This window comes from Uranotaenia lowii, chromosome 3, assembly GCF_029784155.1.
Source record: "Uranotaenia lowii strain MFRU-FL chromosome 3, ASM2978415v1, whole genome shotgun sequence".
Classification (NCBI taxonomy): Eukaryota; Metazoa; Arthropoda; class Insecta; order Diptera; family Culicidae; genus Uranotaenia; species Uranotaenia lowii.
Window position 1 is genome coordinate 306,767,395 of NC_073693.1, and position 26,544 is coordinate 306,793,938.

The 26,544-nt window shown below is 35.2% G+C and overlaps 2 protein-coding genes across 4 annotated transcripts in view; one reads left to right on the plus strand and one right to left on the minus strand.

Moving 5' to 3' along the window:
• LOC129751894 (putative metabolite transport protein HI_1104) overlaps window positions 1-21,183 on the plus strand; it is a 48,450-nt gene extending 27,267 nt beyond the window's left edge. Inside the window, exons 2-4 of the mRNA XM_055747660.1 lie at window positions 8,956-9,240; window positions 19,280-20,181; window positions 20,244-21,183. Coding sequence (XP_055603635.1) covers window positions 9,014-9,240; window positions 19,280-20,181; window positions 20,244-20,656 — 1,542 coding nt within the window. The 5' untranslated portion in view covers window positions 8,956-9,013 and the 3' untranslated portion in view covers window positions 20,657-21,183. The remainder of the gene's footprint in view (window positions 1-8,955; window positions 9,241-19,279; window positions 20,182-20,243) is intronic.
• A 2,776-nt stretch (window positions 21,184-23,959) lies between these two features.
• The window catches only part of LOC129750894 (dynein light chain 1, cytoplasmic), a 109,985-nt gene continuing 107,400 nt past the window's right edge, over window positions 23,960-26,544 (minus strand). For all 3 annotated transcript variants that reach the window (XM_055746047.1, XM_055746046.1, XM_055746048.1), the window contains one exon: window positions 23,960-25,272. In XM_055746047.1, coding sequence (XP_055602022.1) covers window positions 25,111-25,272 — 162 coding nt within the window. In that variant the 3' untranslated portion in view covers window positions 23,960-25,110. The remainder of the gene's footprint in view (window positions 25,273-26,544) is intronic.

Sequence of the window (26,544 nt, forward strand, 5' to 3'; positions counted from 1 at the left end):
TTGTGAAAAAAATCCAGAATAATGTCATGAATCCTGAGATGAAACTTTTTCGACTCAAACATGCTTAAATTCGTAAAACAAAAATTAAAAAAATTGGCATTTTCCGATAAATTTAAATTTTATAAATTTGCAAAAATATATAACATAATCTTCTGAAATCAACCTAAAGAATCATTTTCTTCCGTTCAATCTTATTTGCATCTGTTGCAAGATCTCTTCATCACTCACAAAGGTGTTACTAAGGTCAATTGAAAACATGAAACAAATAGTCTAAACTTAAAATCTGTCAATTTAGAAATTCTGAAACCAAATTTTGAAATGAAGACTCATAACTAAGATTTTAGAACTTAAAAAGAAGTCAGCAATTACGGATGCAACCATAATTTGATTGATCAATTTGAATCAATTTTAACTTTTTTTTTAAATCTAAATTAAAATTTATAACGTCGTTTATGAATGTGAATTGAAAATTGTTTATTGAATATGTAAAGATTAAACTTTAACTATCAGTGTTCGGGGTACAGAATACCTTTGTAAATGTATTCTGAATTACTCATTTTTTTTTTACCTTTGATGCCGTATCTTTTGTCTAGTTAAAAAAAAAATCTACTTAGGAATTCTCAGAACGACTACCAATGAGATAAGAAAATTCCTCAGTTCTTAAATATTCTGCCACGTGCCAGGTGAATGTTGTACGGTACTACAATATATTCCAACATCTGAGCAAGGGATGATCGTAATCGGTGGTTGGTTATACACTAAAGTGTGTCATAAATTAAAGCTCGATCACGACTTATATTTTATATGATGTAATTTGCTGTCATTACATCTGGTCGGGTCTTTGGCTGGTCTGGTTGGGAGATCGCAGTGTTTGAATAGATCTCATGATGGTTTTTAGTTTCAGATCATTGATGATATAGCTTCTTCCTGGAATCGAATAAGTGGTGTTTCAGTTTTGGAAACAGTCTAAAACCATTGGCATATTAGAAATGAATTAATTCTTTTAAATTCCTAACACTACTGATGAAAATTGTTATCTATGTGAATTTCATATTACAAAATAAAATGCATCCATTCTACAAACGAAACAATATTTGCAAAAAACAAGAATTTGTAAATTAAGTTGAGTCCAAATGTAATCACGAGACAAACAAATTTCGCTACCCGTACTTCAAAGTTTAATATTTGCTCATGTTCATGGTTGATCGACAAATGAGTACCTAGTATCTATTGATCTAAAAACACACAGCGTGATATCTCAATCCGTCGCGTCGATTATAAATTCATATTTTTATCTGCAAATTACCACCTGTCTCTCACTAGAATTCCGATGGTGGTCAGGTTGATGTGTGCCTACTTCCATTGCAACTTTTCATTCGACGTGTTGTCCAGATGTTTAGAATCGGGAGGGAACAAAATGAAATCGAAGGCCTGCTCCCAACCAACCGATCGGTCGGGCTATAAATAATGATATGTAGCAGGTATTAACCTGGTCTGGTTTTCGCTCTCTATTTAGCAGCGGATTACCGGATCTATTAGCATTGAACTTGACTCATACCCAACGACGCGACGACGGCAACGACGACTTCTAAGTAGTTGATCTGCAACTTACTGGATAAATAGCTAGCTGCGAATGGGTTTGAATTATAGAAGGTGGTGATTTTGTTCCGATTAATTTTGGAATTTCGAGTGTAGCGTTTGAAAAGAATGTAATAACCCTCCAAAGCTATTTAGGTCAATATGTCCCGAAGCCATCATAACTCTCCAAAAAAAAAATAGTGAAAATTTTATTTCAAAAATCCTCCTGTGAAGTCACAAAATTCTTGTAATATTGAAAATTGTCAAGAATAAATCTATCCATCGATATATAAATAAGTGGGGGTCCAAAGGAAGTTTTAGCCGCTAACCCTGAATTTCCCGTAGAAAAAAATTATACTTAAAAAAAGCATCCAATTTTGGCTTTTTCATCGCTGTAACTTGTAACAGCGACAGCGGCAAGTTAGCTCAGTAGCAAGAAACTCCTCGAGCTGGGTCTCAGAGTCTGCTTACTACTGGGTAATCGGAGGACCTACGCGAACAAACTTTCACATAAATTAATACACAATTCAAATTTTACTGTACTACGAAAATTATTTTATTAAAGTTTTAATAGCAAGTTAATTTGGAGTTCAAAAAGTGATTTTTAATTAGCTTTTAATTTTATATTTTATGACTTCTTATGTGGTGTAGGTGTAGGTGTGGTTTCTACTTTTGGATGCGTACCGGTACGATTTCTGCTGCGGCTGCTGTAGAAGTCGCTTGGTTCCCCTCCTTGTGATCACTGGCAAGTATTCTTCGGTTGGATCGATGTTATGGGTTTCAGCTCCCAAGTGAGAATTGGGGTACTTGGTCCACAGCTGGGTTGACTTCTGGGACACGTGGCTTACGGGTGGTAATCTCGAGATACACTACTTAGCTCATAAATGGGATGGAGCGGAGCTAAAGAGTTACAGGCGTCTTCCCTCGTGGACGCAATCGGTTCGAGAGTGACCAAACCGAGAGGGGAATATTCTCCTTTATGATTATTGCCTGCGATCTAGAGAACTCGATGCTCCTATAACGTTTAGACGTAGCAGATCCTAGATCTGCTAGGCCGACGCGTGTGCAGTCCTTGGACACTTCGAAGAAGCCAACTGATAGGGTAATAAAAATAGGAAAATTATCCTATTAAATAAGAAAATTCACAAACTTCGTTTAAAAGTTTTGCTCCGGTAATGTTGAGCACACGCACGCCTGAACTCGAATGACCCTTTCCTTCTGGATGTGGGTCTTTAACGCCCTCTTTCGTCATCTCTCTATGCTCGGGGGAGGCGAAATGTTCATGGACGACCCCCAGGCGAGGCGAAATCTCCATGTTCCAGGCGAAGGCGAGACGAACACCCACTAGTATCATCCTGTTAACGTCACCCCACACATACATTTTTATTGACATTCTATTACAATATTTAAATAACAAGATAAATCTAAAATAATTAATTAAAAACATACAAAATAAGAACCGTGACAGTAACCAAAAACAATTAAAACAAATTGCACCCATTAAATCAAAGATGCTTTGTAACTGAACGGTTTCAAACTCGTTAATCAATGAACCGATTAGCTAAACTCAAAATAAAGTTCTATTTCGTTAATTTGATTATCTTTTTCATACCACATACTTTGTATCTCAAAAACCTCAATTTCCCAGTATATTGGAATGAAACTATCAACTTTCTTGACATTGACCCAATTTGTATATACTTTTGAGAAGGTGGCGCAAGTTTTTGCACACTATTGCCCGTCCGAACGATAAAGGGGGCTCAGGGAGCTCCAGCGTCGCGAAAACTGCCTGAAGTGACGACACTTTTGTCATGGTAACTATGTTTACGAAGAATAAACTATACTTCTACCTCGGCAACGTTTCTTTCTCATCACTGCTCTTTCCACCTCTTTGACTTGAACAGCATTAGAACATTAATGCGAGCAAACTGCAGTTAATTTCCAACAAAGTTGAACCCTGCAAGCATATTCGTTTCGGGAAAGTTTACCTGTAGTTTGATGTCGTTCTCCCGCAAATTCATTCAAGATTTTACTTTTATTTATGCAAGACATCATAAATCTTCTAACTCATCTTTCTAATATATAAAGATGAGTTGGACTATATATGTTTGTTTGTTTGTTTGTTTGTTTGTTTGTTTGTTTGTTTGTTTGTTTGTTTGTTTGTTTGTTTGTTTGTTTGTTTGTTTGTTTGTTTGTTTGTTTGTTTGTTTGTTTGTTTGTTTGTTTGTTTGTTTGTTTGTTTGTTTGTTTGTTTGTTTGTTTGTTTGTTTGTTTGTTTGTTTGTTTGTTTGTTTGTTTGTTTGTTTGTTTGTTTGTTTGTTTGTTTGTTTGTTTGTTTGTTTGTTTGTTTGTTTGTTTGTTTGTTTGTTTGTTTGTTTGTTTGTTTGTTTGTTTGTTTGTTTGTTTGTTTGTTTGTTTGTTTGTTTGTTTGTTTGTTTGTTTGTTTGTTTGTTTGTTTGTTTGTTTGTTTGTTTGTTTGTTTGTTTGTTTGTTTGTTTGTTTTGTTTGTTTGTTTGTTTGTTTGTTTGTTTGTTTGTTTGTTTGTTTGTTTGTTTGTTTGTTTGTTTGTTTGTTTGTTTGTTTGTTTGTTTGTTTGTTTGTTTGTTTGTTTGTTTGTTTGTTTGTTTGTTTGTTTGTTTGTTTGTTTGTTTGTTTGTTTGTTTGTTTGTTTGTTTGTTTGTTTGTTTGTTTGTTTGTTTGTTTGTTTGTTTGTTTGTTTGTTTGTTTGTTTGTTTGTTTGTTTGTTTGTTTGTTTGTTTGTTTTGTTTGTTTGTTTGTTTGTTTGTTTGTTTGTTTGTTTGTTGTTTGTTTGTTTGTTTGTTTGTTTGTTTGTTTGTTTGTTTGTTTGTTTGTTTGTTTGTTTGTTTGTATGCACCTTATACAAATCCACACCGCTTAACCGATCAGCCTAAAATTTGGTACAGAGATTTAGTTGGGCCAGGGTAAGGTTTTAGTAATAGTTCTGAGCCCCTCCCACCTAAGAAAAGGGACCCTCCCATACAACTTTCGTTTTTATTCACACGAAACAAAAGTCATGGCACCCATTTGTCATCCAATTTTTTCTTCTTTTGGCGGGGTTATTTTCAACATGACCATGAGCCGGGCATTAGAAACGAACCATCCAGAGTTCACGTGTACTGAAAGCAAATCAAAGCTTGCTAAGCATTAAATATTTGAATGGGGAAATTTTGGCGGGTGTTTTTATTTCCTTCTTCTGTTCAAATCACGTGGTACTGGTACGAGATATTTCGGATGCAATAAAGAGTCTACATTTCGGATTGAAAAATACAACTAGCCTGTTAGTAATATTTTGACTAGCATTGTAGAACTTTTCAAAGTGCTCAGTACCGCCCTTGGGGCTTTGAGAGTCTTCAATCATATACAGTGAACAGTGAATTTACTTTTTAGCTGAATAACTATTTGGACTGAGTTCTGAAAACTAATCAAACGATTTTAATAAATTCCAGCTTTTTAGAACCAACCATTTTAATATTCCTGGAGTTTCCATAGAAAAAGAAAAGTTACCTTTTTAGATTTAGAGTTTTAAGGCTGCGATTTCAACGCATTAATAGCCATCGGGGAAATCAAAGGGGGGATTAGAAAACTTATTTAATAATTAAATCTGAGGGTTTTTAGTTTTAAACAGTTCAATTTTATTGGCCAATCTATAACATTTGAGTTATTATTCGTCATCAATGTGTTCAATTCTACCATCCAATTCTAATAATCTTTGCATTGATCACTGTTCACAATAATTAATGGGATAAAGCTGGAACAAAAATCAATTTCCCCCTTTTGTCCCCTCCCCCCCTCGAAATTTCCAAAAAAAATACCGAAGTAAATTTTAAGTAAATTTCGGAATAAAAAATCAAATATCCTAAAGATTACAACACCAAAAAACAATGGAAAGACTGGAGTTATTTCACCTTTTTAATTCTTGATTCATAGATTTGGCAATGATATAGTATAAAATTGGTTCCGAGATGATTTGTTTTCGATTACTTCAAAAACTATTAGTAGAAATTTCAACATTCAAGAAAAACTTATCATAAAACAGTGTGAAATAAAACAGCAAAAACACACATACAAATGGAAACATGCAAAGTGAGCCTTCAACGAGGTTCGGATTTTTTTTTTGTAGAAATTTCTTAGTAAATAAAACTCAAATATACCATTTAATTATGTTGAAAAGTGGGATTTTCATTGGATGGAGGATGGGAAAGATAAAAAAAAAAGTTTTCTCATTTGAAAATAAAAAATATACTGCCATATCTATTCAAGTGTCCTAAAAAATAGTGGATAAATTAATGTTTTTCGTGATAGAATTAATAAGCATACAAGGGAATATTTTTAAAATTTCTATTAAAGAAAACCTCATAACTATAAGTTTTTCAATAATATGAAAACGATAAACATAGTAAAAATCAAAACTCAATCAAAACTTAAAAAAAACTTACAACTTATAATAATGAATATAAAGCTTTAAAAATTTCAAAAAGTCATACTGCTCATTTTGATTTGTGTTTTTGCGAACCCGAGCAAGGCCGGGTAAAATCAGCTACTTACCTATATAATTAATGTTTTGGGAATTAATGTTTCAAGAATGTTCTTCCTTTCGACGATTCTCCTCGGTGAACTACTACGTTTTTTTGTTGAATGTTCTGTTTTGTCGGATGAAAACACTTTTGTATCTTCTCGAACATCAACGCTGCCTTTTTCATGTCCTTTTGCACTACCATGAACGCTGAATCCTCCTGCAATTATTAGGTACATTGTAGGGGAATAATATTGGCTATTCTGAAATGATGAGGAAAACACTTCGTAGCTTCGTAGCTAATATAGTTTTATGATGAGAACTAGCACAACAAAATGAAAAACAATGCAAAATTTACCTTTCTGTTCCTATTTTCACATATTGCGCACGAAATAAAACTTATTCCTGAATGAAAAAACAACTTAAGCTCAATAAACGGGTTCGGAAAATAGTTACATTTTTCGAAGTCAATTGCACCGTTTTGTTCAGCACAATCCAGTTCAACTTCACCTCGCTAAGACGTAACCCAATAAACATATTGGCTGCTTTAGAACGGCAATTTGCTGAACAAAAGCTGAGCTAAAGCTTAGTGGTTGAATAAAGACTTACTGTTACCATATTTCAGCGTTTAAAAAAGTCTCAGTGCAGCAATGGGAGGAGTTGAAGAGTTGCTTATATAAAACTTGTTCAGCCTTTGTTCAACCATTCGCATAGGAATTTGACAGACTGGGAACTGTGGTAAAACTGCCCTTCATGATAGCGGCATGATTGAAATGAGAGGAGAATTTTTGTTTTCCTTATCCAATGAAATTTTTTATGGTTTCTTATTTAGCTGATTTTGAAATAAATTTGAGAAGACTTTCTCAAAAAATTTGAATTTTGATGCTCAAAATTGAAAAATAAATTATTTCTCTCTCACTTATTATAAAAAAAAAACTTAGGTTGAGCGGCATTTTGGTCGCTTATGATTGACAAATTATCTTCGCGCCGTAGACTTCATGATTGGTTTTGCGTACTGCGGCATACGACCAACAAGCCGGTTTAAAGTTCGAGGCAGTTGGGACGAAAAAAATAACACAGAGATGAAAAAGTGGGTGCCATCCATCGTCATTATTTTATTTTTGATTTTTTTTTTGTTGATGCGTCACTTGACGTTTAATGACGTTTGCTGATTAACTTTTCCAGATCAAGATGATTAAAGGCTGAAGACACGTGAATTAGTGTATTCTTGAGGACTTCTTTCAACTAGATTGCTGATTAAAAATTAAACCACGATATTTTTTCAGCTTTTATTCAGCAAAAAAAGTGTTTGTTGGGAAGCTGAACCTCGAAGAGGTGGAAAGTATGTTTTTTGGATTTACCTTTTTTCTAGGTGAATTGTACCTTTTTATTCTGCTTAATTCAGGTAAACTTCCTCTTGCTATGAGGTAATTTTTGGATTTACCTTTTTTCTATGTGAATTCTACCTTTTTTGTCAGCTTGATTCAGGTAAACTTTACCTCGTTGTGAGGTGAGTTTCACCTTGGTGAGGTAAAATTCACCTTTTTGGGTTTCACAAGCTTTCACCTTTTTAACTCGGTAAGTTGACCCTTTTTATTTTATTTTCGTGTAGTTTCTCAATATTTAAAATAAGGTTGATATATTTTACCAGGTTTCACCAGAATTGGTTTCCTATATGATAAAAGTCCAAAAAGCCCGTAGGTTGTCAAAAATATCAATTTTTTGTCCACGTGGTATCTGAACGGCTCTCTTATAAAAGATGTTGAGCTTAGCAATCAACTGTAGAAATCCAAGTTTGACTCTTTAAACCCTAAAAGTTTCGATTAAAAATATGCCAGGGTGTTTGAGTTGAATGATGAAATTGTGAGATGAATCAAATGTTTTGAACTCAATCGAAATGAACGTCTTGTTAGTAGTAGATATTTATTGTATTTAGACAATAAGAGTTATGAGCGTCCATCAATATCAATTAGTTTTCCAACGGAAGCCAATGATCGATTGCTAATTCACTTGCGAAGCGACAACTAAAAAATTTATTGAAGCTACTTGAAGTCACCAATAAGTGCTGCTGATCTATATCCTACCTATTAATGTTAATTGAATGGCTATATTTTATCCTATTCATCACGCCCCGCGTTTAATCACTTGATGGCTTACGACAAGTAGGTTCCTACGTATGATTGCTCAACCTTATCACTCTACACAATGTAATAGAGAATTGTTTCTTCTAGATATTTATTTTATAGTACCTAGTTAACTGTAATTATTTTCACAGACTACAAAACTTGAAAACGGTTTCCCTTTTTCAAATATTTCTTTTAATAATTGTTTGTTTAAATCTGATTAAAGTAAAAAAAGTCGTTTCTGATTTTAAATCAATTAGAAGATTTAAAACACGCGTGGAAAAGATGCAACAACAACCACCATTCGCAAATAGAAGCAGATCAAAGCCCACAACGCGGAACCATGTGCTGCAGGGAACTAATCAATTGTATCGCTCAATGGCTCAATGCTCTGCACATCTTTTACGTCGCCAGCCGCCGGATGTTTTGCCAAAAGGTGGAAAATCAATTACGCTTGATTTATCTCTGACGGGCGATCTGACTGGTTCTCGACTCTAATAACTAGTAGAGGGTGTAGAATGGCAAAAAATTAGGAGCGGGTGTTAGTCGGATGAATGACTGTTATTTCTTTTATATTTTCTGTCAAAGTTCCTCACTTTTTTACTTACAGCGAGACCACTTTTAAGGATTTTAATTGTTTATTTCTTAACACCTTTTTTTTTTCGATATATCAATTTAAAATATATGATACTTACGGTTACATTTCTCTCTCTTTTCCAGATAAAGCCACTGACAACGGAAACTTAAACGAGAAGAACTCGCAAAAAAAACCTTCAAAATGCAACCCATGGTGGATAAACTGAAATTCCTGTACAAGCCCTACGTTCTGGCAGTACTTACGATAGGCTACATTGCCGGCGAGTTGGGTCACTATCTGATCGGAGTTACATCCCGGGCGACGGCCATCGAGCTAGATTATGGAGACCATGCCTGCCAGCAGAATCACACCGAAGTCGAACGACACACGCTGCCTCAGCAGTGTGCCGACATTATCGTGGAACATGAGTAAGTAATTTGAAGAATTTAAAACGGATGCATGGCAGCTTATAGCAGGCGGGGTGAAGCTTCGTGCTATAAAGTAAACAAGCGAAGCTTTTTGCGATGTTTTACAAGTTGCTATAAAAAAGCTCGGACTATCGCTTGAACAGTGTGTCAAAGTTTGTTTTTTTTAAATACAGCATTTATTTATCAATTAGTTAAACGAAATCTTTACCTAAAAATTCCTCTGAATGAAGAAAATTTCTCAATAATAGGAAAAAAAATTAAAAATTGAAAAAAATCAAATTCAAATATTAAATATCCAAATTTTAGATATGAAACTTCAAGTAGATACCTGTAAAAAAACAACCTGTTTTTAGAAAAATTGAAAATTCAAAAAATTAAATGCTAAAAGAACAAAATATAAAGCTTCATAAATCTAAAAACGAAAAATGTATTGTAGAAAATTTGAACCGAGCAGTTAGAACTTTTAACTCATCTTTCTACAACCGGGGTGATTTTACAAGTTTTCAAAAATTGACCAATAAATAGAATTTTAATATCTAGTGAAAAAAAATCAAGAGTTTTGAGCTCATCAAGGAATCCCTTGAAATAAATTTTCATTTTATAAATGACAATAATTCACTTGATGTTGAGTGGCAGAAAATTTTGAGAAGTTTTCCATATACGTACCGTGAACTGGGGTAACTTTAATCAACATGAAATTTTTGCAGATAATCATCATTAACTTAGTAAAAAGCTAAAATATCTGAAAACTGCCTATAAAGTAAGTTACAAATAAGCTAAATATGGTTCATATAAGGAGATTTATTATATTACTTAAAATGTAACTTAAAAATATTAAAATATCTGGTTTTTTGAAGGCTCACAAACAAACATCTCTCCCGATCAAATTAAAGCATTTAGGAGCCAATGGGTTGTTAAATGTGAAAGTTCAACTTTTTTCTTGGTTCAGGTTTAGTTTAAGTGTTATTTTTATGGTCATTTGATGATAATTTTTGGATATTAATAAAACGGCTATTTTCCATGAAAAAGTCCGTATAGAAAAAAAAATGGCTAAAAACTCTATCAAATGGTTAAGTTTGAAGAAAAAAAACATGGGAACAGTACGAGGACTTAGGGAATTGCATGAAGGTAAAATTTCATTTGTTTTGAGGCCAAAAAATATTAAGAAATGTTAATAATTTTCGCCCCTAAATGTATGCAGCAACATTGTCCATCTTTTGAGTATATTTTGTTTTTGAAAAATAAAACGTTCAATTCAATTGAGTCCAAACAAAAAATTACTGTTATCAATGTTTTGTGCCTTCTGTGTTAAATGGCATCAAAACAATAAATTTGAAGATGTTGAGATACGTAAAAACGGTAGTGATCAAAGTTACCCCGAATTTCGGGGCCCGAAACTCGAAATCTGGGTTTGTAACAAACATTCAATTATAACTACCAATGTCGTTTGAATTTACTACAATCAATGGTCATGTTTAATACTCCTCGCCTCAGTAAGTGTTTTAAAGCTTTTAGGTGTTACGAAAAAACAAAAAAAGTTATCAAAATTCCCCAAGTATTCGGTATCTTTTTTTTACTGAGCTTCTTCATATCAGCGAAGGTTAACACAACGTGTAAATTTGATCAACTCTGAAATTAATTTCTTATTGTGGAATGTGTTAGGAGAATTTCAATTCTTAATTTGAATTCAATTCTGTAACAAAATAATGAATTCCGGAGCTTTTGGAAATCTACTTTGATTGATAAGCTCTTAAATTTCAAGCTCTCGCCCTAGAAGCACATCAAAGCCCAAACGAGGAACTTAATTTAACCTGAAAGGAAAATTTAAACCCTTCATTTCGAATGGATAAAAACTTGCATGCATGATTGAAGTGTAAAGTTGCTTTTAATTCCTTGAAGGACACAATTTTTGAAACGATATTTGGAAATTTTATTTTAATAATAGCCAAGCAGTCTGTATAATCCGAACATGGAAATTTATTATTTGTCCAACGTTTCGGTGCTTGTTGGCACCATCTTCAGGGAAACTAAGATAGTTTAATATAAATGTGAGATTTTAGTTAGAATAAAGGTGTTATAAATGTTCTAAGTGTTGTTTGGTCCTACTTACAATAACGTATCTGTCCTTTGTTAATTTACTTAAGATAAGTCTATTGTCACATTGCTGGTCGATCGGTAGTTGGCACATGCTGTAACGTCGAGTTATATGGAAATACGTTATGAAAGTTTGAATTTGAAAAAACATAGATTGGTGTCTTACGGAACGAGATTTTGGTCGTTTGTCTATGGCGGTCACAAGCTACTGTGATATGTTTGAGCTTTGATCGATGGAAGTTTGTTCATTTTGTTCTATGTGTTCATTCTGTAAGCTTTTAGATTGATGTTCGAAGGGTTTGTACAATTTGTCAAATATTGCAGCGTATGCAGTGTTGAGATTGTCAACATCTGTACGTTTGTTTCCAGAATTTTTGGTCATGTAGATGTGGCACATTTCCAAAAATTCTAGATTTCTATGGCGTAGTGTGCTATCAATTATTTTGATGTTTGAGAGTTCGAATCTATGTTTACTTTTTATACAGTGTTCTATAAGAGCGGATTTTTGCATGAGTTTGTCTAACATGGGGGCTGTGTTGGAGTATGTGTTAACTATCTTGTCTAACTGGTTCATTAGTGATCTGTGTCCTGATATTCTGTCGCTTAATCTCTGTCGGGTGAGGCCAATGTATTGGTGGTCGCAATCTTTGCACGGGATGGAGTAGATGAGCTTAGAGCGATCATCGTTTGGTACTGGATCTTTCATGTTTGTGTATATGTTGCCTATGGAATTCGTTTGTTTACTGGCGATTTTGATGGACGGATAGTCGGCTTGCAGAATTTTCCCTAATTTTTCCGTCAAATTAGGTACAAATGCCATGGAAAAATACCTGAGTTGGCTGTTTTCTGTTGGAGTATCGTGGGACGGACAGGATGGCGATGGATTTGTTGGTGCTGCTGCGAGGATAACCGCCAGTAAACAAACGAATTCCATAGGCAACATATACACAAACATGAAAGATCCAGTACCAAACGATGATCGCTCTAAGCTCATCTACTCCATCCCGTGCAAAGATTGCGACCACCAATACATTGGCCTCACCCGACAGAGATTAAGCGACAGAATATCAGGACACAGATCACTAATGAACCAGTTAGACAAGATAGTTAACACATACTCCAACACAGCCCCCATGTTAGACAAACTCATGCAAAAATCCGCTCTTATAGAACACTGTATAAAAAGTAAACATAGATTCGAACTCTCAAACATCAAAATAATTGATAGCACACTACGCCATAGAAATCTAGAATTTTTGGAAATGTGCCACATCTACATGACCAAAAATTCTGGAAACAAACGTACAGATGTTGACAATCTCAACACTGCATACGCTGCAATATTTGACAAATTGTACAAACCCTTCGAACATCAATCTAATAGCTTACAGAATGAACACATAGAACAAAATGAACAAACTTCCATCGATCAAAGCTCAAACATATCACAGTAGCTTGTGACCGCCATAGACAAACGACCAAAATCTCGTTCCGTAAGACACCAATCTATGTTTTTTCAAATTCAAACTTTCATAACGTATTTCCATATAACTCGACGTTACAGCATGTGCCAACTACCGATCGACCAGCAATGTGACAATAGACTTATCTTAAGTAAATTAACAAAGGACAGATACGTTATTGTAAGTAGGACCAAACAACACTTAGAACATTTATAACACCTTTATTCTAACTAAAATCTCACATTTATATTAAACTATCTTAGTTTCCCTGAAGATGGTGCCAACAAGCACCGAAACGTTGGACAAATAATAAATTTCCATGTTCGGATTATACAGACTGCTTGGCTATTATTAAAATAAACAACGTACAGTCGAAAAATTCTTACCAGATATTTGGAAAAAAAATATAAAACCATAAAATAAAGGAACAATTTCTGATTGCACCTAGCAACAAAACTCACAAATCCAAATCCAAGGTGCAAAAAATTTAAGAGTTTTTGGATTGACTTGTGAGTACTGAATCCTAATATGCATTTAATTTCATTATGCCAGTTTTCGTTAATTCATTAATCTTTGCACGTTTTTAAACTGTTTTGTTACATATTATTGAAAATAAAGATTTATAATTAATGGTACACTTTCACGAAGGCTGAAAGTAATTCTGAGAAAAAGTTACATTACAGTTTCTTTTTGTGTTTTTTTTTCAATTTTTACGAATATCCAAAAATTTTACGAAATTTGAAATCAAAATTACTTTGATAGGCTTCAACGAATTTTAAATAAACTAAGATCTTGAATAAACAAAAACTTTAAAACGCCCTTTTATGATGTCAAAAATTGATGATTTTGTTTTCAACTAAATTTTTGAAAACAGTTATTGAAACATATGCACTAAGAAAATAAGTTCTCTTGTATAGTTAATACTATTCTTTAATGCGGTCTTGATCAATTTGAATTGAAAAAGTTTATTTAGTCGAATCTTAAACTCGATTATCTATAACTTTTAATGCAAATAATCTGGCGACCATTTTGACGAAGTGTCAAATCACTCCAGTATCTTTCTAACGATTGCCTCGTTGCCGGGAAAATAGTCGACTGATAACTGGATAGTTTGAATTACATTAGTTAACAGCATTTTAGTACTTAGTAAACCAAAGATAATTTTTAATGTAAAACCGGCCACTGAATCTTCTAACGAGCATAATGTCTAAAAATTCCATGCACACTGCAGGCTCAATGCAACTTTTTCCTATAGTCAGGTATTACTACTTGAAATGTTACTGAAAAGCCAATGATCAATTTTAATCTAAAGCGAGTAAGATTTTTTAGGTTTTATGCTTATATTTTAAGATTAGTAATTAAACTGTGTACTACGGTTCTCAATTTTGTTAGAAATCAAGCTATATTGTTACAGTTAAATAATCATCACTTCTTACACTTTCAACCGATTTTGATAAACAATCTCGTGAATTCCTCTTCTTGAACTACTTGTGTGATTCTTACATTGTAATGCATCTTTTTAATCGAAATTGTTTAACTAGTGGGGAATTTTTTTATTATCTGACGGGTTTGCGCCAGAGTCTTCGGATTTTCTCCAAAATTTAAAATTTTGTTCGTTTCAGCACCATTAAAAAACATGTGTTTTTGCAGATTTCTAAAACTTTTATTTTTCGAGTTCGCTAACGTTTAAGTTTTTTTTTTTGAAAAAAAAATTACCTTCTTTTCAAATGCCCATAATTTTATAGTCCTTTCAATTCAACTTGCATATGAAGACACCAAAGTGGGCCAAAAACTCCTTGAAGAGTTATGAAAGAAACAGTCACAATAAATCTCTTTTTTAACGTCAAAAACTAATAATTTTCAAACAACTGCACTTATATATAGCGACTTCTTCTCTTATCGTACACATGTGCACCGGGGGTTAAAAATCTGCAAAAAAAAAACCATATTATAGTCGAATCAGTTTTACAACTTTTACCTGAAGACATCAAAATGATCCAATCACTCCTTCAAGAGTTATGGAAGAAATAAGGACCATAATGTATTCTTGCGCCTGCGTTTGGGTTTAACAATTCTCGCACAGTCACGCACTTATACGCAGAACACCATTTATACGAACGTTCATTCTTAAGCATACCCTGGAAACTTTATATTCATTGATTGTCTTGTCAATAAAATAATATATACGGGCTTTGTTTACAACTTTGCTCCTACACTGGGTACCTCAATTTTAACAATGGTCGCATCGTTAATGTACGCTAAATAGTTAAGGTTGCCAGAATTTTTTCCACTCCCATCCGGGCCTAGCAATTCCGGGCATTTTTTCAAAAAAACCTGGCAAAATCCGGGCATGGATTTCAATTTTTCAAATCCAAAAACCGGGCAAAAACCGGGCAAAATTTAGGTGTTATTATATATAAAAGCAAAGAAAAAATGCAAAAAAAATGAAATTAATATTTTATTGATGTAATTGCAGACTTCCAAAAACTTTTTGGAGCACTTAAATATTTAAAGGTTTATAAAAGTAAATCAGCGAAAAAATTTGAAACAACCGTTAAAAATTTCCATCGATTTTGCTAAAACTTACTCAAAATCTTTGATTTTTTTGGTTTCTTTGTGAAAAAATCCGGGCAATATCCGGACTTTTTTCACGATATCCGGGCAACCGGGCCGGGCCGGACTTTCTCGAAATTTTGCATCAAATATCCGGGCAAACCCGGATAAAACCGGGCAATCTGGCAAGCTTATAAATAGTGCATTCGAGTACGTATTTTTAACAATACGATTGGAATAGTTGTTTAAAAATTGTTTAAATTTTAGCCGAATGTGATTATTCAAAATTATACATTTCTTATTTGAAGAAGTCATCTGACAGGTATTTATAACAAAAAAAGATATTGACAACATTCGGATCCTTCAGCGCAAGCTTCGCCGTGCTATGTGGCTATGTCGTGCAGCGTTGAAAGCAAATATAAACTCCCAGTTGTTTATCAATTGAAAAATTTTCGTCCAGTCAAAAAAAAGCTTTAGGGTCGTTTATATTCCCTTTTTTCAATGATAGCATTTCTCGCCATTCTTTTTATGTAACTTTCCATTCCACCATAAGAACCTTTTCCATGTGCAGTAGAAAAAACGACGATTAATGTTCATTAGCGATGCGACCATTGATAAAATTGTGGTACCCAGTGAAGGAACAGAGTTGTAAACAAACCACGCAGATATTATTTTATTGACAAGTTATTTATCTTCTTTTTTGAAAAAATTATATCAAAGAACAATCAATGAATGTAATAGTATCCAGGGTATGCTTAAGAATGAACGTTCGTGTGAATGGTGTTCTGCGTTTAAGTGCGTGACTGTGCGAGAATCGTTAAAACGTGACGCGCGCGCAAAACTACATTACGGTTCTTATTTCTTCCATAACTCTTCTTGAAGGGATGAAGGGAAGGGAAGTTAAAATCCATATAAAAAAAATTAAAAAAAAATTCCATAACTCTTGAAGGAGCAATTGGATCATTTTGGTGTCTTCAGGTGAAAGTTGTAAAACTTAAAATGGTATTTTTTGCAGATTTTTAACCCCCGGTGCACATGCGTCCGATAAGAGAAGAAGTCGCTATATGTGAATGCAGTTGTTCAAAAATCGTTAGTTTTGGACGTTGAAAAAGAGATTTATTGTCACTGTTTCTTTCATAACTCTTCAAGAAGTTCTTGGCCCACTTTGGTGTCTTCAGATGAAAGTTGTGAAATTGAAAGGACTTTAAAATTTTGGTGATACTTTTTGACGTTATTTTAAAAATATTTACAATATTCTATACCGATAATTCATATATAATTTTTTTTGTTATTTTATTTGAATAGCTGGTAAAATTAAATACGTTTTTATGTGCTATTTTATATTCTACGTTGAAAATTGACAAAGTTATGGGCATTTGAAAAGAAGGTAATTTTTTTTTCAAAAAAACTTAAACGTTAGCTTAGTCGAAAAATAAAAGCTTTAGAAATCTGCAAAAACACATGTTTTTAATGATGCTAAAACGAACAAAATTTTAAATTTTGGAGAAAATCCGAAGACCCAAATTGTCAGATAATAAAAAAAATCCCCTAGTTATTTTGTCTTCTATTAACAAAAAGAATGAACTTTTCAGATCATTCCTGTCAAAATCGGGACTCCACAATGACAATTGCATCATGTAATTAAGTTCTATTTTAAGGTTTTCATAAACAAAGACAATCCCTTTGTTTTAAAGTTTTCAGTTTTTCATTTAAATCATGTTTCACAGGCAATGATATAACATTAACGTGATAAATATTGTTGCCTTTCTATGTTTAACATGTCTGTGTATTATTAAGCCAATCACTATTTTAACTTAATTTACAACTTACAACCATTTTGGTTTTTTAAAAGAGAAAACCAGATGCTTTGTAAGGAAGTTAAAAAGATTTATAGACCCTGTCTAATGCGGGGCTAGGAAAAACCTTTAAAAAATCGACAAATATGTATAATATTTGCAACTAAATAAGTCATTAGTTTATAAGCCCATATAATTACGCCATTTAAAAAATGTAAAATATGTTTCCCTAACGATAAATTTTTTCGAAGAACTAAAGTGGTATATTATAGCGAATATAAGGTTTTTCATTTAAAAACCCAAACATAAAACATCTATCATAGTTTTTCCATAAATTCTGTTTTTTTTAAATTTCGTATCCCTTTGATTTTTTTAAACTTGAATTTTTGTTTTTAAGCGGATCTGTAGATAGAAACTCAATGCAAACAAATTTTTAAAATAGCCATCTAAAGGTCAATTCTTATTTAGATTAAAATGACTCAAACAACAAATTTTGTAAGAGTAGAATAACATTTAACCTGACATTAATGTTCCCTTGAACTTGGCGTTTGAAATTATATTTTTAATAAACATTTCTAGCGTAACATTTAAAAAGGGCGAAACTAGCAGTTAGCTCGAAACGAGAAAAACGCGTTTGAAAATCCGGAACACCTATTCAAATCCTATTTATAAAATCGACCCCTTTTTGTTCAACAAAATCATAAAATGTGCATTATATTCACTTATTGTTCGATGGTTATCAAGAACTTTAACTTTTTTCGCGTAATTTCAGAGATTTTCGAGTTTCGCCCTATTATTGTTTTCGATTTCAGTTACGCCTGCAAGTTTCGCCCAATTGATCGGCCGTTTTTGTTTTGGTTTTGAAGTTACGCCCATTCATCCTACACGCAAAAACTAATTAGGCCGTTTTGTCACACACGGTCAACTCAGTTACGCCTTTTGGCTCTACACGAATAGAAAAATTCACTCCATTTTGAATAGGCGTAACTTCACGTTCCAACGAAAATGCATCAACAGGAAGTTTCGCCCAATTGAATTTTATCAATTTTTTGAAAGTTTTAAGTAATTTTAAGATGAAACCGCGTTTGATAGGTAAAGTGCAACCGCGTGCATCCGGAATGACCGTTAACTCGATTTGTTTACATTTGGCAGTTTCGCCCTTTTGAAATGTTACGCTAGATTTGTGGTTCTTTAAATTCAGAAAAAAAATTACGTTTATAATTTTCATATTTTTGTGAAATCTCACAGCGTACATTGTTGCACCTCGTACATTGTTGCACCTGTAGATTAAATTAGCTTTCCAATGAATATACTTTTTATTGGTCCAAACAAAGTAAAAGCACTGAAAATCCGAGTACAACCTGACGGTGGACCACAAAAACAGATGAAATTTCAATTTAAAAAAAAAATCGCGCTAAGTAGTCAACTTTGAAAAATTTCAGTAAATTCGATTATATATAATGTTGTACTTTTGGAGTTTCAAATTGACACTCTAAGTCGGAAAAGGGAGTTTTTTTTGTCCAGGCTTCCAGGGTTGGTCCATAAAAAAAGTAAAGATACAATATGACACGACACGAACGGATGAAAAACGAGGAAATTAAAATTCAAAATCAAAACGTAGAGAGCTAGTGTTATATGAAAAATTTTGTTTTGGCAAATCGGTAGCCTAATATTACATGATTAGAAAATGTGCCCATGGAGTGCTTTGAGGCACCTTTCAATCAAATTCGATAGGGCTGAAATATTTGACAGACCCGTTTGTTTTCTGGGCCTTTAAAGAAAATTTATATGGTCGATTTTTTTCAATAAGATAACGACATTGTCCTCATGCATCGATTGCCACCCATCTCTCCAGGCTAGAAGTGTTATAATTTTTAAAAACCAAATACATTTAAGTAGATTCGTTTTTTTTTTCATTAAAATATTGTTAATTAAAAAAAAGTGTTTTCTATGTTAAAAATATTTTTAACCTGTAGACTTAATCAGCGGAAATTCTAAATTAAGATTTCTCTATAAAGGAAATCATAGCTAAGGTTTCAAAAATGCTAAATATAAGTTTTAGACTTTTCATAAGTAAATAAGTCAAATCTACTAAGGGAAATTCATTGAATTTTCCGTTTTCCAATCTTCCAGGTGCCACCAGCAACACCTGAACGGAACGGTTTACTGCGAATGGAACCACAACGGGCTCGGCTTAGAATACCAGCTCCTGGCCGGTCCCAGCTTCATCGCCGTATTCACGGTGATGGGCGTGGTTCTAGGCTTTGCTGCCGATCGCTTCAACCGGGTCCGGATGCTGTGGATCTGTACCTTGGTGTTCGCCATTGCCATCTTCCTGCAGGGTTCCGTTAATGCGTACTGGCAGTTGATTTTGCTACGTATGGTGATGGCAGCCGGTGAGGCGGGCTGTAACCCTCTGGCCACCGGTATTATGTCCGATATTTTCCCGGAGAGCAAACGTGCTCTGGTGATGGCGATTTTCAATTGGGGTATTTATGGAGGATATGGAATTGCTTTCCCGGTCGGTCGTTACATCACCAAACTGGACCTGTGGGGTTTGGGATGGCGAGTGTGCTACTACGGAACCGGAGTGCTTGCCATCATCATGGCCTTTTTGACCGGAACCACCTTGAAGGAACCGGAGCGTCAGAGCATTGGTGAAGAGGATGCGGGCAAGCAGAAGGTATCGCTGGTTAAGGTTCTGCTGCAGCCACGTGTCGTATTGCTCATGATTGCCGCCTCGATCCGACACTGCGGTGGAATGACCTTTGCTTACAATGCCGATCTGTACTACAACATCTACTTCCCGGATGTGGATCTCGGCTGGTGGCTCTTTGCCGTGACGATCGGAATCGGAAGTATCGGTGTGGTTGTTGGAGGAGTTGTATCGGATCGGTTTGTGGCCAAGTTGGGAGTCCGATCGCGAGTTGCCTGTTTGGCCATCAGTCAGCTGTTGGCCACTCCATTTGCCGTTGGGTCGGTCTACTTCGAACCACTCTGGGCAATGATCACCCTCGGAATCAGTTACTTCTTTGGTAAGCCATTTCTCACCGGAATTCTTATGACACCTTTACCTTATTCTAACCTATCGTTACAGCTGAGATGTGGTTCGGAATTGTTTTCGCCGTTCTGGTCGAAATCGTCCCGGTCCATATGCGATCGACCGTCATCGGAGTGTTCCTGTTTGTGATGAACAACATCGGAGGCAATCTGCCCATCCTGGTTGATCCACTGGCTAAGGCAATCGGCTATCGTGGCTCGGTCATGTTCTTCTACGCCGGATTCTACGGCATCAGTACGGTACTGTTCTTCATCACCATGTTTTTCATGGAGGGCCCGAAACCAGAACCGGTAGCCGTCGAAGATCGTCGCAATCCACAGGTTGAAATGGGTCACGAGAACAGCACCTTCCAGGCGGACGATTTCATCAACGGAGTTGGAGGCCCCAAAGCACACCACAACGGACACAATATCGTTACCGTCAGGCCAACGGAAAGTAGCAGACTTTAATCGGATCGAATCGCGCAAAAACTCACGGAAGAAATTGGACCTGATCACCTGATTCGTGCCTAGCATGCAGTAGTAGCCCGTAATTAGGATATTCAATGAACTATCATAGATAACAGGTAGTAGCGCTGAGCTGCCACGACGATTTGCTGAAGCAGAAATCAAAGGAACGAACTGAGATTGTTGTGACCCAGCGAGAGTACAAACCACCCACAAACCCGTCCCATTTTACAAAGAATCTCATTCTTCCACAGTTTTACAATGTGTATTTTTGTTTCTTTTTTAACGAATCGTGTCTCGCTCAGATTTGGATCTACGCAAAATCTCAACATTATTTCTCAAGGTACTTAACGCAATTCGTTCTATGAATGTTGTTTTGAGGAAACTGACGCCAGCGTTTTGCGTAGAACAACTTTTATTTATACACAAAGTGATAATTTATAGTATGTGTTTTTGAATGTAAAACTGTAAAAACAGATGATGACGACGTCAACGAATAGAAGTAAAGAACCAATAAATGCAAAATTAAAGTGGTTTGTTTTATTGTAGAGATAATAACTTTCGCGGCTATAGAGTTTAAGTCACAGGGTCAGTGTTAGCCCTACTATTTCGCAAAATGAACAGGTTCTCTCGCTGATACAAGCCGAGACAAGGAGACATGGACTTAATAATAGTGTGTAGCCTTAACACGCACCTCTTTTTGAATCTCATCTATTTTGGTACTTTAAAGATTTTCACTGGCGCCAATATTGTAACGGAGAGTTATCTTTTCTCGCTGCAGTAGTTTCTCCTTTCTAACTCTCGGCAGTTCAAAATTTATAAATTCCGGTACGACGGTACAATTGATCGTTAACACAAGAGTTGGTGTGTTAACGATACCATCTGATGTCTTCTTCGTTATGCGAACATTTATTATTTTCTGGGGAGCAAGCTCAACTTCTGTTTCTTTTTTCATAGCATCAACTTCATTGCAAAATACAACGAATTTGCGTAAGTTCAGGATGGCGACCAATTTCACCTTTCCACCTTTCCAGCGTACTCCTCTTCTGATCTCCTAATATAAAGCCTACCTCGCATGTTTTCCGTGTCCATCCATTCGGGAATTGTCCGACCAGGATTGTCTCCTGGTAAAGGACACTGCTTCACTTTTTTACGCATTTAGTGAAAAAAAAAACAATTACTTTTCGATCCGAAACTAGCACACTCTTGAAAGTACGACTGATCGCCTCGAAAGCAGAGAGTGAACTTTTGCACGCCATTTTCAGGAGCAAATAATCGTTGTGAGGTGCCAGTTGGGCTTGCAGCTTTCTACATAGAATCCAATTTTTACAATCACAAATCGATTAGTTCTTGGAGGGCGCACCCTGTGAATTAAAATAAGAATTAGTTTGTTTCCTAAAGCGTTTCCGTAAAAAGGATTTTTGTTGACACAAACTCAATTATACCAATATATGGATGTGATCGAAAATGAAAACCCAACCAAACGCTACTCTAGCTAAGGTTCGAAGATTTTTTGTATGTTTTTTTTTGTAATTTATTTTTTCGTCATTCTTTATACGATTAACCACCTTCTGCAATTTTCTGTTTTCCTGTTACTTTATTTCCTTTGTTTTGGTAATAGAATCTTTCCTCCAATGAAAAGTATAGTGTTGTTCAAGTGTCTGTGTAACTTATTATTCTGCATCAGCAGGATCAGGCTGCGCGCGCTAAAATTCTTTCCGTTTTTGCGTCTACTGTTTTTTTTTCTTCTTGCTGGCTGGGCTGGCTGGAAATTACAAAAACCTTTTGCTGTTTTTTTTTTCTTCTTTCGCTCTCTTATTTGGTTGAAATTTATGATTCAAACTTTACACAAAAATACTGTTTTACATGCCGTTTTGCTTCCTTAGTTTTTCCATTCTTTAGATCTGGGTTTCTGATTCGGTATTCCACTCAACAATATGTCTGTTCAATCAACTCTAGTCGAAACGGGTCGAATCAAGTAGAAATGGATTGACAGTTGATCACCTGTCTCTTTCCAATTGACTTCGACCGATTTCTACCAAGTCGAAACTAATCCTGCTGCCGAGCTGGATTGGTTTCGACTAGTTTCAACTTGCTCCATTGAACATCGACCTGACTAGTTTCGACCAAAACATTGGCTCGTTGAACGTCTATCAGTTAACAGAAACCAGTTGAAACCGATTTTTACTAACGATTGAACGAAGCTAATATAATGGTAATTAGGAGCTACTGGTATGAGAAGTACATAAATTGAGTTTTCCTTTTGTTAAGATGTTGCCATTCAGCAATTTCGTGACTAATCCGGCTGCATTCGAGTCCTTTCCTCTTAATAGTTAATAATATTCCTATTCTGCAGGTGATTGTGACTGTTTTTTTTGTCTGTTCGGCAATGAGTTTAGGTGCATTTATTTGTAGATATTCAATATTCCTTTTTACGGTGATCTATCTGTTACGGTAAATCGCTATCGTAGATCTGATTAAGATTTTGCGTTTCAAATTTGTTTTATTTTGTCTGTTTTTAACACCTACCATTCTGTACGTTTTAGCTGATTTGCTAATATTTTCTTCGCAAACATGCAATGTTGATACCTATCAAAATGATTTGATGCAGTAATTTAGCCTCCATTAGATTTGCTCGCAGATGAATATCATGGAAAGGGAACCCAATTCACGCCCAGGCAGTGTGTTTCTTTCTCAATTCAAGACCTGTGTCATTCTGCTTCGAGTCCTCTAAAGCAAACAAAACCAGTCGAATCGATCTGGAATTTGTTTGTCGATGCCGGTTTACCAAAACAATGCAAATGTACAAAAATAATTGTGCTATATTTTTCAGGTCTTTTTGTGCGGATAAAAAGTGTATGCCTACCAAAATATACGTTTTCGAAAAAGGATTCCCTGTTATTGGTAATAAAAAAAAAAGCTAATTTTTCATAGGTTAACTTGCCCCATACCTTTAAGGAATATCAATCTGGAAATTTTACACGCACATTTTACACGAACACTGGACCACCAATCGAATTGGAAGTGGTTTTGGAGGGAGAGAACACTCAATAAATACCACACCACAGAGCGGAAAAGGCGTTTTTTTTTAGTAAGTATATATAATTTTTATCATTTTTCCAATAGAGTTTGGTCTTGGTTTTAAGATGATACGACAGACAACGTTTAACGATGATTGTTTTTCTCATTAGAAAATTATACTCCGGACTTTTTATTCCCCTAAGAAACAATCAAAACACAATAGAAGATTGATCATCCGAAAATTATTTCTAAATAAAAACACGCTTTTTTATACTGCTGAACAGGTTTAATCTGCATTGATATCATTTATTCAATTAAAACTTCTCGCACGTGAACAAAAAAAAATACAAATGGAATCATCAGTTCATTCTAACGTTATTTAACGAAAAAGTTACGCGTCAACTGGTACGCTGGCTAGGCCAAGTGTCTCATTGACGCCATTTTTCGTTAAACTACACTAGGCATTACCATTTAAGTTCTCCCTTCCGTCTAGCAGAAAACTAACCGAAGAAACATGTGTTTAGAAAAATTCTTCCAACCCATACCGTTCTTTTGCTTCATATCATTCTTGTTTTGCTAACTTCTCTTTACTTCCTTCCTTTATTTTGTAAGGTACCATTTTACAAACAAAACAATTTCTTATAAAAATCAAACCATCAATTATCTACTAGAATTTTCTCAGATTTACGATTTCTGTTTCTAAAAAGTGCTTTCCCTAAATCGACTTTGTTTTCATCATGAGGAAAAACTAAACATTCAGAGCGCTTTTGTTTGAGAAGGTATCGTTAATTTGTTTTTATTATTCTGTGATTTTGGTTTTGTTTTCTTGTATTCAGCTGATGAAGTAACAATCAGATATCACTGGGTGTGTGTGTCGTTCATTTGTTGACTGGTTGACTATTGAGAAGTCAGGATTTTGTTGATGTAGATTTTTCACATCTGCCGTTGTTTCATTTCTATTTTTCAATAAACTATATGCTGCCTGTTGGTTTGAATTTGTGTGTTTATTTGAGTGTGTATGAGTGGTTGAGTCCTGTGGAGTCTGGGACGCTAGTTTTTGGTCGTCTTTTGACGCTTTTTTGACGACCGGTGACGTTCCGCGGACTGTTCGGTTTCATTTTTCTCTCTTGAAGATTTGGTTTTACACCTCTGGATGGGTTGAATTTGCGCTAATGAAATTCGTTTTCGAGAATACAAGTTAAAATAGTAAATAGAATGTGTTCCGGACTGCTTCTTCCTCCTTCTCTGCTGTTGCTGCTGCTAGTATACTCCACACTACCCTAATGGCTGCTGATCGGTCCGCTCCATACGCTCTTCTGTATTCAAACACACAGAATTATATACGCTACAAGTTGTACTCCCTGCTTCCCGGAACAGCCTCCCTTCTTCTCCTTCTCGCTCGCTCACTTGCTGCTGCTAGGGGGCTCCTAGCATGTTTAACCGCTCTTAAATAAAAGGATCGCAACTTGTCCCAGGTAGAAGTAGATAAAGTGGCGCGTTTCGTGCGTGACGTACGATCCAAAGTTTCGGCCAACGATGCAGTGCCAGGTGGGGTTGTACTTTTTGTCGAATTCCTTCTTGATGTAGGCGGCGATATCCTGTGGAAAGATGGAAAAACAAAGAGAAAAAAAATTGAATTAGCGAGTTGCTACGTGCATAATGGAGCGGCGCGGCGAGGCAATCTGGAACGTACTGAACCGTAAAATTGTATCACCAAGTGAACTGGAGGGGTTGTGTTGCGGACACGCCAGACACGGCGGCAGAATCATTAGATAGTGTTTGTTTCTCTCGACACACAAGAGCTCATGATTGACTAGGAAGCAGCTAATAGCATCCATTATGATAAACTACAAATGTGATTAAAAGTTGGCCGTCGCGTTCGGTTTGTCTTGGAAGAAGAGAAGGCAATAAACTCTCAAGTCACACACGTGAATGGTGGAAGAAATTGATCCAATTTCGATGGGGTGGCAGGAGACTTTTTTTTATATCGAAATAATTCTCTATATCCTATATTATTCGAATATCAATTCAATTTTGCCAATGTAATAAGATAATTGTATATATGAAATAAAAACAAATAAACAAAAGAGTAGCTCCAGAGACCGAAATCTACCGCATGAAATTGACTCGTGATGACGATATAAAATCGAAAAAATATGCACATTGAAACCCAGACTTGATATTAATCGTATGGAATGGATTTTGGTCTATGGAGCCACCATTTTTTGTTAATGCTGGATTAAAAAATAAAAAAGTTAAGTTTTTCCTGAATTGAAAGCTTATAGATAAAGTTAGCCGTCAAATTCTAAATTTTTGGGTTAAAATTACTCGTTTTATTTTGTTTTATATGGCAAAATAGCCAATCGGAAAATTGCAAAAACTACCCCAAAGACAATAGAACAAAAACGTTTTCTCGTGCAATTCATATCGACGAGGGCATGAGCTTACTGGAATCAGCACCTCCAATAGAGGTCAAACAGTAACCGCCAAGTGATTTCAAGAAAAGGGCTAACCTTGTCCGGGGTTGCTGTATTTAACGACTCGGTCATACGTGTTTGAAAATTTGCTACGTGATTTTTTCAGAAACCTAAAAATTTCGGAAGCATTTGCGGAAGGATGATTCACACAACAGCTTATCGGAGGAATGTTGGCAAAATACAAAGAAATCTTCCAAAATGTTGCTAATGTTGTTCATTAGCAAGCAGAAAAACTTGCACACAATTCTCCCATCAGGACAAAATCGAGCAAAACAAAACCAAACAATTAATTCTGTTCAAGTTCCGGAAAATCTCCGGGACGTTTCCAGCACCGATTTTTGCTGCCCCAAGATTGATTCCAAATGCAAAACAGCTGTGATTTTACCAAAGGAA